Consider the following 16,204-nt stretch of genomic DNA (forward strand, 5'->3'; position numbering starts at 1 on the left):
GTATCTCTTCTCTGATGGCCTCTCTCACCCCGACCCTCACCCCTAACCCCTCCCTCACGCCTTACCTCAGCCTCACCCCCTCCTCTTCCATGGGCAGTGTCTCCCTGGGGGGTGAAGATGGAGGAGAGGGGTTCCACAGCCTCCCCTGTCAGGATGTCCTGTCCTCCCTGAGCTCTGAGAGCAGCTGCCTCAGCACCCCCTACAGGACATTCTGCAGCATGGCATCCTGCTCTATGGTGAGTACATAATATTATTAGTATTATTATTGTTATTAATATTATCATTATCTATATTATTGTTATATTATGATTTATATTATAGTTATTGTTATTAATATTATCATTATTTATATTATTGTTATTATTATGGTGTATAGTATTGTTATTGTTGTTATTATTGTTATTTATATTGTTGTTCTTGTTATTATTATTATGTATATTGTTGTTATATGTTATTATAATTCTAATTTTAGAGTTTTGTTATTCCTATTATTATTATTTAGATTATATTATTATTAATTATTATTCATTATAATTATTATTATTCACATTATTGTTATTGTTTTTAGTATTATTTGTATTGTTGTTATTGTGATTATTATGGTTTATATTATTGTTATTGTTGTTATTATTATTTATATTGTTGTTATTGTTATTATTATCATGATATTATTATGATATTGTAGGGCCTCCTGCTCTATGCTCAGGCTATAGGGCCTCCTGCTCTATGCTCAGGCTGTAGGGCCTCCTGCTCTATGGTCGGGCTGTAGGGCTTCCTGCTCTATGGTCAGGCTATAGGGCCTCCTGCTCTATGCTCAGGCTGTAGGGCCTCCTGCTCTATGGTCAGGCTATAGGGCCTCCTGCTCTATGGTCAGGCTGTAGGGCTTCCTGCTCTATGGTCAGGCTATAGGGCCTCCTGCTCTATGGTCAGGCTATAGGGCCTCCTGCTCTATGGTCAGGCTATAGGGCCTCCTGCTCTATGCTCAGGCTGTAGGGCCTCCTGCTCTATGGTCAGGCTATAGGGCCTCCTGCTCTATGGTCAGGCTATAGGGCCTCCTGCTCTATGGTCAGGCTATAGGGCCTCCTGCTCTATGGTCAGGCTATTCTACTGCTGGTGCTAGTCATGTTAAAACCTGTTATGGCTGCAATCCCAATACCGGGATCGATATGACAACTACCAGTGAAAATAGAGGGCGCCAAATTCAAACCAAAGAAATCTCATATTCCTAAAACATACATGTGTCTTTTATCATTTTAAAAGGTAATCTTATTGTTAATCCCACCAAAGTGTCCGATTTCAAATAGGCTTTTCAGCAAAAGCACTACAAACGATTATGTTAGGTCTCCACCAAACCACAATATGCACAGCCATTTTCCAGCGAAATATAGCATTCACAAAAAGCAGAAATAAAGATAAAATTAATCACTAACCTTGAATTATCTTCATCAGGTGACACTCATAGGACTTCATGTTACACAATACATGCATGTTTTGTTTGATAAAGTTCATATTTATATAAAAAAATCTGAGTTTACATTGGCTTATTAGATTCACTAGTTCCAAAAACATCAAGTGATTTTGCATAGCCACATCGTTTCAACAGAAATACAGATGATAATACAAGTGTAGATGATAATACAAGTTATACACATGGAATTATAGATATACCTCTCCTTAATGCAACCGCTGTGTCAGATTTTTAAAAAAGTTTACGGAAAAAGCAACCCATGCAATAATCTGAGACGGCGCTCAGAACAGAAGCCAAATTAGCCACCATGTTGGAGGAGTCAACAGAAACCAGAAAATACATGATAAATGTTTCCTTACCTTTGATGAACTTCATCAGAATGCAGTCCTAGGAATCCCAGGTCCACAATAAATGCTTGATTTGTTCGAAAATGTCCGTTATTTATGTCCAATTAGCTTTGGTTAGCGCGTTTGGTAAACAATTCCAAAGTCACAAAGCGCGTCCACTATGACGTGACGAAATGTCCAAAAGTTCCGTAACAGTCAGTAGAAACATGTCAAACGATGTACTGAATCAATCTTTAGAATGTTCTTTACATATATCTTGAATAACATTCCAACCGGAGAATTAGAATGACTTCAGATGACCGGTGGAACGCAGGTCCTTCCCCTGTGAACGTGCATGGTGAAAGCATGGTCAACTCGTGGCAGTGGGGACTATTTCCTGTCTCAATCGTCCCCCCTTCACATTAGAGTCATCAGACAAAGTTCTATTGACTGTTGACATCTAGTGGAAGGCGTAGGAAGTGAAAACTCATCCATATCTCGCTGTAATTTCAATGAGAGCTTGGTTGAAAATCTGCCACCCCCAGAATAAAAACAGAAAGTGGATTTTCTCAGGTTTTTGACTGCTATATGAGTTCTGTTATACTCACAGACATAATTCAAACAGTTTTAGAAACTTCAGAGTGTTTTCCATCCAATACTAATAATAATATGCAAATATTAGCAACTATGATTGAGCAGCTGGCCATTTACAATGGGCACCTTTTCATCCAAGCTACTCAATTACTGCCCTTGCAGCCATAAAAAGTTAATGTTCCTCCTGCCTGTCTTGTCTGTCTCTCCAGGATCATGAATTCCTGAGCCAGTCAGGGGAGGGTCGGAGCAGAAGATTCCCAAGTCAGAGCACCTTACTGGGGGAGGACTGGAGCTACGAGCCCCTCTTACCCTCCAGCCGCTCCTCCCCCCTTCATCCTTTCACCTCCATTTCCTCCTCTTGTCAGACCGACTACAGCTGCTCCGAGTCCCACGGCCACGACTACGCTACCGGCAGCAACCGCAGTCCCCACGGTAACCGGGACCACTGTGGTCTCCATGGAAACAGCCGTAACCTGTCAGGCAGTATCTCTCTGAGGAAGTCAAAGAGGCCTCCCGCTCCACCCACGCGCTCCACCTCGCTACGGTTTAAACCTGGCCGGGGGAAAACGCTGCGCTACAACTACAACAACCACACTGCTGGACCTGGAGAGGTGGTCACGAAGGGGAGTCTGACCTCCAGCCCTGCTCCCCTCTCCCCTCCACTCTCTCCAGGGGTGTTCGAGGACCCATGGGTCCCCCGCTGTAGCAGTGTGGGCAGGGGGGGCAGGGCAGGTGCTGAAACATACAGTCAGATCAACCATGCCCCTCCCTTCCACAGCTTCCACCAACAGCCTGGTCAGGATCAAAACTACCCTTCCAGCCCGTGCCACCAGCAGCCTCACCCATCTGTCCCCCGCTCAGCCAGTGCTGGAGGGGTGAGCCTGCTGGTGGGACCTAAAATGGCTGCCTCTTCTCCTAAAATGTCTGCCACGGCAGGGAGACTCCAGCGGCTGGCCTCTTCCACCTCCAGCGGATACTCCAGCGAGTGCAACACCCCAACCCTCTCCTCACCCCTCACATCCCCTTCACCCCTCACACCCTCCTCACCCCAAACACACTCCTCACCCCTCATCTCCTCCTCCTCCCTCCACCTCACCTCCTCTTCCTCCCTTCCCAGGACACGTTCTAGCCCAGGGGGAGGAGGGCCAAGACCCCCCATCCCAGAGAGAAAGTCCTCTCTCCTCTCCTCCCCCTTCTCCTCCTTTTCCTCTACCTCCTCCCTCTCTTCCTACACCTCCTCCGACTCCAGATATCCCTCTCTCCCCCCTCCTCCTCCCCTGCCCGGCTCCAGCATTCTTCCCTGTCTACCTCCACCCTACCCTACCCAATCACTCCCCTCTCCTCTCCCTGATCTGTGCATCTCTCACCATCTTCCCTCTCCCCTTCTCTACCTCAGCCATCCCTCCCCTCTCCCCCTCCTCTACCCCAACCATCCCTCCCCTCTCCCCCTCCTCTACCCCAACCATCCCTCCCCTCTCCCCCTCCTCTACCTCAACCATCCCTCCCCTCTCCCCCTCCTCTACCTCAGCCATCCCTCCCCTCTCCCCTCCTCTACCTCAACCATTCCTCCCCTCTCCCCTCCTCTACCCCAGCCATTCCTCCCCTCTCCCCCTTCTCTACCACAGCCATCCCTCCCCACTCCCCCACCTTCTCCCCCTTCCCTCCCACCTCCCTTGCATGCCTGTGCAGTGCGACAGACTCAACCCCACCCCTTCTTTTCACCTATTACACCTGCCAGTCAGGTGACTTCATTGCTAGGATTCCCTCCTCATCCTTCCCCTGAGCTCACAGAGGATTCAGACCTGTCAATCAACAGCCCTCCTCATCTTCCTCCTCTTCCCGCTCATCCACCACCTCCTCCCTCTTACACCCCCACTCCCCGGCCCCTGATAACAACCCAAGCCCTTCAGAGAGTCACTCTGTGCTCTACCAAGAGGCTAAACAACCCTCCATCATCTAATGTTGAGCAAAGCCAAGAAAGCAATAACGCTACCCCAACTAGCATTATGCTAACCAACCACACATCAACTAATATTGAGCAGAGCCAAGACATCAATGATGCTACTCTAACTAGCATTATGCTAACCAACCATACATCAGCTAATGTTGAGTATAGCCAAGACATCAATGATGCTACTCTAACTAGCATTATGCTAACCCACCATACATCAGATAATGTTGAGCATAGCCAAGACAGCAATGATGCTACTCTAACTAGCAGTATGCTAACCAATGCTAAGTCAACCAATGATGCCCAGCATATTGCAAAGAGTACAGAAGCTAAGCTAAATGGCATAACGCTAACCAGCGCCCAGGAGCGAGGGGCGGCCATGGATACCAAACTAACCAGCACTGTGTTAGAGAGTGTGGGAAGGATTGATGCCATGCTTACTGAGGCTGAAGAGAGAACCCCAAAGAAGCCTGTTGTTCTCTCTAGGCCACTGAGAACAGTATTTCAATGTTCTAGCCCTGCTGCTGAAAACACACTACAGAATGGAGAACCTTCGCCTCGACAGGAGACCACACCCTGCCTCTCCAACGGCCAACCAGAGTACTCAGCGTGGGCATACACACCCACACACTCCCCTGCTACCCCCTCCTCCTCCTCCCCCCACAGACAGAAGCTTCCCGTTGCCCTGAAGAAGCCCACGATCATGCCCCCGCCCTTGCTGAGGACACACCAGACAGACACTCCACCACCACCACCCCCACCCGTATTGATAGGTACACCTCCAGAGCCCTTTGTCCCAGAGACACCACCCTTACTGGGGATAAACCTGTACAGACCAGAGATACAGACCCAGCCAGAGATACAGACCCAGACAGAGTCTCAACCAGAGCCAGAGATACAGACCCAGCCAGAGATACAGACCCAGACAGAGATACAGACCCAGACAGAGTCTCAACCAGAGCCAGAGACAGCATACCCCTTCCTGAAGTTCTACCAGTCACAGTACTGTGTACCAGAGTTACCACCAAGCCCCTATCCTTCAGAACCATGTGTAGCAGAGTTACCACCAAGCTCCTATCCTTCAGAACCCTGTGTACCAGAGTTACCACCAAGCTCCTATCCTTCAGAACCCTGTGTAGCAGAGTTACCACCAAGCCCCTATCCTTCAGAACCCTGTGTAGCAGAGTTACCACCAAGCCCCTATCATTCAGAACCCTGTGTAGCAGAGTTACCACCAAGCCCCTATCCTTCAGAACCCTGTGTAGCAGAGCCAAAGCAGGAGTCCTGTCCACTGGAGATGATGACAGAGACGGAGAGAGAGGACGAGACAGAAAGTGAGACAGACACAGAGGCAGAGGCAGACACTGAGACAGAGGCAGAGGCAGAGTCAGAGGCAGAGACACAGAGACAGGCAGACACTGAGACAGAGGCAGAGGCAGAGAGAGAGACAGACACAGAGAACGAGGCAGACACAGAGGCAGAGAGAGAGACAGAGAGAGAGACAGACACAGAGAACGAGGCAAACACAGAGGCAGAGAGAGAGACAGAGAGAGAGACAGACACAGAGAACGAGGCAAACACAGAGGCAGAGAGAGAGACAGAGAGAGAGACAGAGAGAGAGGCAGACACTGAGAGAGAGGCAGAGGCAGAGAGAGAGGCAGAGACACAGAGAGAGGCAGACACTGAGACAGAGGCAGAGGCAGAGAGAGAGACAGACACAGAGGCAGAGAGAGAGACAGAGAGAGAGACACAGAGAGAGGCAGACACAGAGGCAGAGAGAGAGACAGAGAGAGAGACAGACACTGAGAGAGAGGCAGAGGCAGAGAGAGAGACAGACACAGAGGCAGACACAGAGGCAGAGAGAGAGACAGAGAGAGAGACAGAGAGAGAGACAGACACAGAGGCAGAGAGAGAGACAGAGAGAGAGGCAGAGAGAGAGACAGAGAGAGAGACAGACACAGAGGCAGAAGCAGTTCCCAGACAGCCACAGAGTGTCCCGGTGCCATACACAGAGCTGGGGAGATCAGAACCAGAGGAAATTTGGGTGCTGCAGGAGGAAGAAGAGAAGGAGGAGAGAAAAAATTGGCAGAAGCTGGGGAGAAGAGAGGAGGAGTGTGAAGAGGAAGACAGACAGAGGGGAGCAATGGAGGAGGAGGACAGCAATGATTTTGAAAGCTTCTCTCTGGAAGAGAGGAGAGACTCTCTGAGCAGTCCTCTGTCTACTGACAGCCTGAAAGGGGAGCTACTCCTGCCAGATCTGTTCATCCAAGAGGACGAGGGGGAACTGGGGGAAGAGAGAATGGAGTGGGAGGAGAGGGAGGAGTGGGAGAAGAGGGAGGAGAGGTGCAGCCTGGACACAGATGGGGCCAGCAGCTCCACGGGGTCCCTGACCTCCAGAGAAGACAATGGTGAGTTATGGAGCTCTCTGTCTGTCTCTCTCTCTCTCTCTCTCTCTGTCTCTCTCTCTCTCTCTGTCCCTCTCCCTCTGTCCCTCTCTCACTGTCTCTCTCTCTTTCTCTGTCACTCTCTCTCTGTCTCTCTCGGTCTCTCCTTCTCTCTCTCTCTCCCCTCTCTCCTACATAGATCTCTTACTGGGTTATAAGACTTCTACCTTCCTTTGGGTTGGAGATGACCATCAATCTCTCAACCCCCTCCAGCTCTCTCTCTCCCTGACCCTCTCCCCCTTCTACCCTCACAGCCTTGACTGAAGGACACTGCTGCAGGAAACACATAGACTTCTCTCCATCCTATCAGCTTGGAGTATGGTTTGGAGTTGTCACTGTCTCGGCCAGTGGCTGCTTCAGTCTCTCCAGCCTATCAGCTTGGAGTATGGTTTGGAGTTGTCACTGTCTCGGCCAGTGGCTGCTTCAGTCTCTCCATCCTATCAGCTTGGAGTATGGTTTGGAGTTGTCACTGTCTCGGCCAGTGGCTGCTTCAGTCTCTCCAGCCTATCAGCTTGGAGTATGGTTTGGAGTTGTCACTGTCTCGGGCCAGTGGCTGCTTCAGTCTCTCCAGCCTATCAGCTCGAAGTATGGTTTGGAGTTGTCACTGTCTCGGCCAGTGGCTGCTTCAGTCTCTCCAGCCTATCAGCTCGAAGTATGGTTTGGAGTTGTCAATGTCTCGGCCAGTGGCTGCTTCAATCTCTCCAGCCTATCAGCTCGAAGTATGGTTTGGAGTTGTCACTGTCTCGGCCAGTGGCTGCTTCAGTCTCTCCAGCCTATCAGCTCGAAGTATGGTTTGGAGTTGTCACTGTCTCGGCCAGTGGCTGCTTCAGTCTCTCCAGCCTATCAGCTCGAAGTATGGTTTGGAGTTGTCACTGTCTCGGCCAGTGGCTGCTTCAGTCTCTCCAGCCTATCAGCTCGAAGTATGGTTTGGAGTATGGTTTCTGCACAGATTTCTACAATCTCTTTCTCTCTCTCTCTGTCGCGTTCTCCCTCTCTCTCAGGTGAGGTGTTTGATATTTCTTCAGCGGAGAAGATGGTGACACCAGCACCACCACGGACTACTGAAGACCTCTTTGCTGCCATACACAGGTATGTTGTGATAACAGATAATGACACATGATGACACTCCTGTACTGTATGTTCTTCAGACACACTATGGTACACGTCTCATATATCCACATATCTGAATCCTGGTCCTGGAGATCCCTTTTTAGATATTATTTGTTTTAAATTACATTTTTCTGAGATGTTTGTTTTTGTTTTCTATATATATATATATACACAGCATTTGGAAAGTATTCAGACCCCATTTTGTTACAGCCTTATTCTAAAATGGATTTTTTTTAAATGATCCTCATCAATCTACACATAATACCCCATAATGACATCACAATACCCCATAATGACATCACAATACCCCATAATGACATCACAATACCCCATAATAACATCACAATACCCCATAATGACATCACAATACCCCATAATGACATCACAATACCCCATAATAACATCACAATACCCCATAATGACATCACAATACCCCATAATGACATCACAATACCCCATAATGACATCACAATACCCCATAATAACATCACAATACCCCATAATGACATCACAATACCCCATAATAACATCACAATACCCCATAATAACATCACAATACCCCATAATAACATCACAATACCCCATAATGACATCACAATACCCCATAATGACATCACAATACCCCATAATGACATCACAATACCCCATAATGACATCACAATACCCCATAATAACATCACAATACCCCATAATGACATCACAATACCCCATAATGACATCACAATACCCCATAATAACATCACAATACTCCATAATGACATCACAATACCCCATAATAACATCACAATACTCCATAATGACATCCCAATACCCCATAATAACATCCCAATACCCCATAATGTCATTACAATACCCCATAATAACATCACAATACCCCATAATAACATCACAATACCCCATAATAACATCACAATACCCCATAATAACATCCCAATACCCCATAATGGCATTACAATACCCCATAATAACATCCCAATACCCCATAATAACATCACAATACCCCATAATAACATCACAATAGCCCATAATGGCATTACAATACCCCATAATAACATCCCAATACCCCATAATAACATCACAATACCCCATAATGACATCACAATACCCCATAATGACATCACAATACCCCATAATAACATCACAATACTCCACAATGGCATCACAATACCCCATAATAACATCACAATACTCCATAATGACATCACAATACCCCATAATAACATCACAATACCCCATAATAACATCACAATACCCCATAATAACATCACAATACCCCATAATGACATCACAATACCCCATAATGACATCACAATACCCCATAATAACATAACAATACCCCATAATAACATCACAATACCCCATAATAACATCACAATACCCCATAATAACATCACAATACCCCATAATGACATCACAATACCCCATAATGACATCACAATACCCCATAATAACATCACAATACCCCATAATGACATCACAATACCCCATAATGGCATCACAATACCCCATAATAACATCGCAATACTCCATAATGACATCACAATACCCCATAATAACATCACAATACTCCATAATGACATCACAATACCCCATAATAACATCACAATACCCCATAATAACATCACAATACCCCATAATAACATCACAATACCCCATAATGACATCACAATACCCCATAATGACATCACAATACCCCATAATGACATCACAATACCCCATAATGACATCACAATACCCCATAATAACAAAGCAAAAACTGATTTTTAAATGTATAAAAGAAAAGAAAACAGAAACACCTTATTTACATACTCTGTGTACCTTCTTATTTACATCAGTATTCAGATCCTTTTCTATGAGACTTGAAATTGAGCTCAGGTGCATCCTGTTTCCATTGATCATCCTTGAAATGTTTCTATAACTTGATTGGAGTCCACCTGTGGTAAATTCAGTTGATTGGACATGATTAGGAAAGGCACACACCTGTCTATATAAGGTCCCACAGTTGACAGTACATGCCAGAGCAAAAAACCAAGCCATGAGCTCCAAATAATTGTCCGTAGAGCTCAGAGACAGAATTGTGTCGAGGCACAGATCTGGGGAAAGGTACCAACAAATGTCTGCAGCTTTGAAGATCCCCAAGAACACAGTGGCCTCCATCATTCTGTAAGAATGAATAAGTTTAGAACCACCAAGACACTTCCTAGAGCTGGCCGCCCAGCCAAACTGAGCAATCAGGGGAGAAGTGCCTTGGTCAGGGCGGAGACCAAGGACACAATAGTCACGCTAACAGAGCTCCAGAGTTCCTCTGTGGAGATAAGAGAGAACCTTGCAGAAGGACAACCATCTCTGCAGCACTTCACCAACCAGGCCTTTATGGTAGAGTGGCCAGATGGAAGCCACTCCTCACTAAAAGGCAAATGACAGCCCACTTGGAGTTTGCCAAAAGGCACATAAAGACTTGCAGACCACGAGAAACAACATTCTCTGGTCTGATGAAGCCAAGATTGAACTCTTTGGCCTGAATGCCAAACATGGCACCATCCCTACAGTGAAGCATGGTGGTGGCAGTATCATATTGTGGGGATGTTTTTCAGTGGCAGGGACTGGGAGACTAGTCAGGAACGATGCAAAGATGAACAGGGTTGATGGTTCAACTTCCAATAGGACAACAACCCTAAGAACACAGCCAAGAAAATGCAGGAGTGGCTTCGGGACAATTCTCTGGATGTCCTTGAGTGGCCCAGCCAGGCCTCGGACTTGAACCGGATCGAACTTCTCTGGAGAGACCTGAAAATAGCCAAGCTATTTTTTTTTAATAAGCCTGTAACGTAACAAAATATGGAAAAAGTCAAGGGGTCTTAATACTTTCCGAATGCACTGTATATATATAAATATATGTATATTATTTTACATTTTTGGGGTTGTTACGCAGCATTAACACACCATTCCCGGCATCTGCATCTCTCTGTAGCAGTGCATTCTGGGAAGGCACACGCGTTTGACCACCCAGGTGTGTGGGTGTGGTGTTGACAACAGGTAATACTGATTGGTTGGAGGGTGTAGTTAGGGGTGGGGTCACCCCATAGTCAAGCCTAGTCCTTTAGTGGATGGTGAGTGTTATAGCTAGTCCCTCTGTGGTGAAACATGATGTTATAACTAGTCCCTCTGTATCTGTAGTGAAACATGATGTTATAACTAGTCCCTCTGTGGTGAAACATGATGTTATAACTAGTCCCTCTGTGGTGAAACATGATGTTATAACTAGTCCCTCTGTGGTGAAACATGATGTTATAACTAGTCCCTCTGTAGTGAAACATGATGTTATAACTAGTCCCTCTGTATCTGTAGAACATGATGTTATTATGATAGTCCTCTTATGAAACTAGTCCCTCTGTAGTGAAACATGATGTTATAACTAGTCCCTCTGTATCTGTAGTGAAACATGATGTTATAACTAGTTCCCTCTGTAGTGAAACATGATGTTATAACTAGTCCCTCTGTAGTGAAACATGATGTTATAACTAGTCCCTCTGTATCTGTAGTGAAACATGATGTTATAACTAGTCCCTCTGTAGTGAAACATGATGTTATAACTAGTCCCTCTGTAGTGAAACATGATGTTATAACTAGTCCCTCTGTATCTGTAGTGAAACATGATGTTATAACTAGTCCCTCTGTAGTGAAACATGATGTTATAACTAGTCCCTCTGTAGTGAAACATGATGTTATAACTAGTCCCTCTGTAGTGAAACATGATGTTATAACTAGTCCCTCTGTAGTGAAACATGATGTTATAACTAGTCCCTCTGTAGTGAAACATGATGTTATAACTAGTCCCTCTGTAGTGAAACATGATGTTATAACTAGTCCCTCTGTAGTGAAACATGATGTTATTATAGTGAAACATGATGTTATAACTAGTCCTCTGTAGTGAAACATGATGTTATAACTAGTCCCTCTGTAGTGAAACATGATGTTATAACTAGTCCCTCTGTATCTGTAGTGAAACATGATGTTATAACTAGTCCTCTGTAGTGAAACATGATGTTATAACTAGTCCTCTCTGTTATAACTAGTCCCTCTGTAGTGAAATATGATGTTATAACTAGTCCCTCTGTATCTGTAGTGAAACATGATGTTATAACTAGTTCCTCTGTAGTGAAACATGATGTTATAACTAGTCCCTCTGTAGTGAAACATGATGTTATAACTAGTCCCTCTGTAGTGAAACATGGTGTTATAACTAGTCCCTCTGTATCTGTAGTGAAACATGATGTTATAACTAGTCCCTCTGTAGTGAAACATGATGTTATAACTAGTTCCTCTGTAGTGAAACATGATGTTATAACTAGTTCCTCTGTAGTGAAACATGATGTTATAACTAGTCCCTCTGTAGTGTGATGTCCCTTATAACTAGTCCCTCTGTAGTGAAACATGATGTTATAACTAGTCCCTCTGTTCCTCTGTAGTGAAACATGGTGTTATAACTAGTCCCTCTGTATCTGTTGTGAAACATGATGTTATAACTAGTCCCTCTGTAGTGAAACATGATGTTATAACTAGTCCCTCTGTAGTGAAACATGATGTTATAACTAGTCCCTCTGTATCTGTAGTGAAACATGATGTTATAACTAGTCCCTCTGTATCTGTAGTGAAACATGATGTTATAACTAGTCCCTCTGTAGTGAAACATGATGTTATAACTAGTCCCTCTGTAGTGAAACATGATGTTATAACTAGTCCCTCTGTAGTGAAACATGATGTTATAACTAGTCCCTCTGTATCTGTAGTGAAACATGATGTTATAACTAGTCCCTCTGTAGTGAAACATGATGTTATAACTAGTCCCTCTGTATCTGTAGTGAAACATGATGTTATAACTAGTCCCTCTGTAGTGAAACATGATGTTATAACTAGTCCCTCTGTATCTGTAGTGAAACATGATGTTATAACTAGTCCCTCTGTAGTGAAACATGGTGTTATAACTAGTCCCTCTGTAGTGAAATATGATGTTATAACTAGTCCCTCTGTATCTGTAGTGAAACATGATGTTATAACTAGTCCCTCTGTAGTGAAACATGATGTTATAACTAGTCCCTCTGTATCTGTAGTGAAACATGATGTTATAACTAGTCCCTCTGTAGTGAAACATGATGTTATAACTAGTCCCTCTGTAGTGAAACTATGATGTTATAACTAGTCCCTCTGTAGTAAAATATGATGTTATAACTAGTTCCTCTGTAGTGAAACATGATGTTATAACTAGTCCCTCTGTATTGAAACATGATGTTATAACTAGTCCCTCTGTAGTGAAACATGATGTTATAACTAGTCCCTCTGTAGTGAAATATGATGTTATAACTAGTTCCTCTGTATTGAAACATGATGTTATAACTAGTCCCTCTGTATCTGTAGTGAAACATGATGTTATAACTAGTCCCTCATGCATAAGGTGTCAAATGCATCCTGTCATTAGCATGGTTTGATGGTTCACTGGGTTGGTGGTAAGTGGGACTATAATCAGTCAATTAATGTTCTCTCTCTCTCTCTCTCTCTCTCTCTCTCTCTCTCTCTCTCTCTCTCTCTCTCTCTCTCTCTCTCTCTCTCTCTCTCTCTCTCTCTCTCTCTCTCTCTCTCTCTCTCTCTCTCTCTCTCTCTCTCTCTCTCAGGTCTCTCTCTCTCTCTCTCTCTCTCTCTCTCTCTCAGGTCTAAGAGGAAAGTTCTTGGGCGCAGGAACTCTGAGGAAGACCGATGCCGTGTCTTTCCCCTCTCCTCCTCCTCTTCTTTCTCCTCCACTCCTCCAGTGACCCCTCCAAGCCCTAGCCTCGCCCTTCTGCAACCTCTTGAGGTGTTAGGATCCAGTAAGGTGAGAGGTCATAGGTTAGGGGCCAGCAGCAGCAGTGACAGCTTCAAGGCTCTGCTCCTGAGGAAGGGAAGTCGCTGCGACCCTGTAGCTCGCATGTCTGCAGCCGAGAGACTCCGCAGTACTGCCCCCAAACACATGATGGTTACACCACATAGCCAGAGCTCACGGAGCCAGAGCTCACAGAGCCTGTGCTCACAGGGCCAGCACTCACAGAGCTCACAGAGTCAGAGCTCACGGAGCTCACCAAGCCAGAGCTCACAGAGCCAGAGCTCACAGAGCCAGAGCTCACAGAGCCTGTGCTCACAGAGCCAGCATTCACAGAGCTCACAGAGTCAAAGCTCACAGAGCTCACCAAGCCAGAGCTCACAGAGCCAGCACTCACAGAGCTCACAGAGTCAGAGCTCACGGAGCTCACCAAGCCAGAGCTCACAGAGCCAGAGCTCACAGAGCCAGCACTCACAGAGCCATCCCCTGTCAGACATACACCTGCAGCTTGGAGTGGAGTCACACACTCACACCCCTCAGTCCTTTGCACAAACACACACTGTCCAGCTAATGACGCTACACCTACCCCAGTCCCAGTCCACACACAGACACAGGAGGAGGGCAGAGTGGGCACTCACTGAGGGCACGCTCCCTCTCTCCTCCCTGTCCTCCCCCACATACCCCTCCCCCTCCCCCTCTCTTTGGGGGTGGCGACCGCCCCGCTCCCGCACTCCCCCTTGCTCAGCCAGCCGGCGTTTCGCTGCCCGCAGCCGACTACCCAGCAGCCCCATGACTGCCATCTCAGAGCGGGAAGGGGAGGGCGAATCAATGGAGGGCGATGGGTTGGCCGTGACCATCGGACTGGGCTGCGATTCCTGCAAGACTTTTGGATTGGCCAAGCTCACTGACGGACGTGCCGAGGCCACCAATGGCAGCCTTGATTGGCAGCAGAGCAGGTCTATGGAGACACATACCGTCTTGTGGGTCGGCTAGAGCACCAGACTGGTGAGTCGCTGTCCTACTCATATACCCAGGACAGAGGCTTCAGTCCAGGATCTAGGAGACTTTATGTATCCTGCACCCGGGGGAAATTGTTGGAAGTCGAACACTGTCGGAAAAAAAAACCTACCAGCCACCAGACTGGCTATTGTACAGGACAGTGGAGGCTGGTGAGCACAGCAATGGGAGGATGGGCTCTTTGTAACGGCTGGAATGGAATTAGTGGAGCGGAGTCAAAACTGTGTTTTCCATGTGGTTCATGTGTTTGATACCATTCGAATTTATTTCATTCCAGCCATTACAATGAGTCCGTCCTCCTATAGCTCCTTCCACCAGCCTCCACGGGTACAAGATGATTGTCTCTGTTCATAGATTATTGGGTAACATAAATGTTTATTTTTTCTCTGACCTGTTGTTTCAGTCTTGTATCTAGTTTTAGTATGCAGCAGTAGCCATTTTGAGATTAAGAAAGCAACATTGTATTATATTATTTAAAAAAAATGTATTTTGAGGTTTCAGTTACCAAAGACAAACTGTCCCTCCCAGTGAAGCAACTGCTGCAGTGGGCATGTCTGAGAATGTCTCTTTTGATTGTGATTGGCTTATTGTTTGGAATCATGATTGTGATTGGAGGAATGCATTCTGCTAAAGTTACCCTATATTTATATTATTTGATACTTAAATCCTCTTTAAAACAAATCAACATATTTAGCAGATGTTATTGCGGGTGTAGTGAAATGCTTGTTTTTCCTACTGTAGCTCCGACAGTGCAGTAATATCTAACAATTTACAACAAAACACACAAATCTAAAAGTAAAATAATGAAATTCAGAAAAAATATAAATATTTCATTAATTAAATCATCTTATTTCATTTTTTGACATTAGACATAATTTGATTGAGTCTTTTTTGTAAATGTAGTACGTGCTTCACTTCCCTCATCTCATTATGAAGTATCTTCTGTCTCGTTTATTTTTTCTTTACCTTTAATACCTGGACTTTGTACATTTTTATAACAATTGATTTTGTGTTCTATGAGTTTTCAAGTGTATTTTATTTGAGAAATGTGAAGACAATGGAGTCCCATTTTATATAGGTTATCTGAATTATTCCTGGTGCTAGATATGGGTTTAGGGCTTAGAGGTTAGAGGTTAAAGTGTGTACAGATTGTGTTTAGATGACATATCCATAAGGATGAAGTCAGATGAACGATAGACAGAGATTAGAGGTGGAGTGGTTATGGGGAAAGGATAGATAGAAGAACAGGGTCATGTAAAAGATGGAGAGAGAGAAGGGGCAGAGTGTGAGGAGAGAGAGAGAGAGAGAGAGAGAGAGAGAGAGAGAGAGAGAGAGAGAGACTGATGTACAGACTGATGTACAGACTGAGGAGAAGGCTTAATGATGAGTTGAATAAAGTATATTATGACAGAGATCTGTCTACTGCGTTCTGATTTACACACG

General features: G+C 45.3%; 1 protein-coding gene across 1 annotated transcript in view; it reads left to right on the plus strand.

Moving 5' to 3' along the window:
- Nucleotides 1-15,474, plus strand: part of LOC112239530 (NHS-like protein 1) — a 57,325-nt gene extending 41,851 nt beyond the window's left edge. The window contains exons 9-15 of the mRNA XM_042326235.1: nt 1-236; nt 2,598-3,788; nt 4,078-4,130; nt 5,006-5,348; nt 6,234-6,747; nt 7,785-7,872; nt 13,600-15,474. The exon at nt 1-236 is cut by the window's left edge and continues 118 nt beyond it. Of these exons, the coding sequence (XP_042182169.1) occupies nt 1-236; nt 2,598-3,788; nt 4,078-4,130; nt 5,006-5,348; nt 6,234-6,747; nt 7,785-7,872; nt 13,600-14,737 (3,563 nt within the window). The 3' untranslated portion in view covers nt 14,738-15,474. The remainder of the gene's footprint in view (nt 237-2,597; nt 3,789-4,077; nt 4,131-5,005; nt 5,349-6,233; nt 6,748-7,784; nt 7,873-13,599) is intronic.
- The last annotated feature ends 730 nt before the right edge of the window (nt 15,475-16,204 follow it).

Source organism: Oncorhynchus tshawytscha, linkage group LG08, assembly GCF_018296145.1.
Source record: "Oncorhynchus tshawytscha isolate Ot180627B linkage group LG08, Otsh_v2.0, whole genome shotgun sequence".
NCBI lineage: Eukaryota > Metazoa > Chordata > Actinopteri > Salmoniformes > Salmonidae > Oncorhynchus > Oncorhynchus tshawytscha.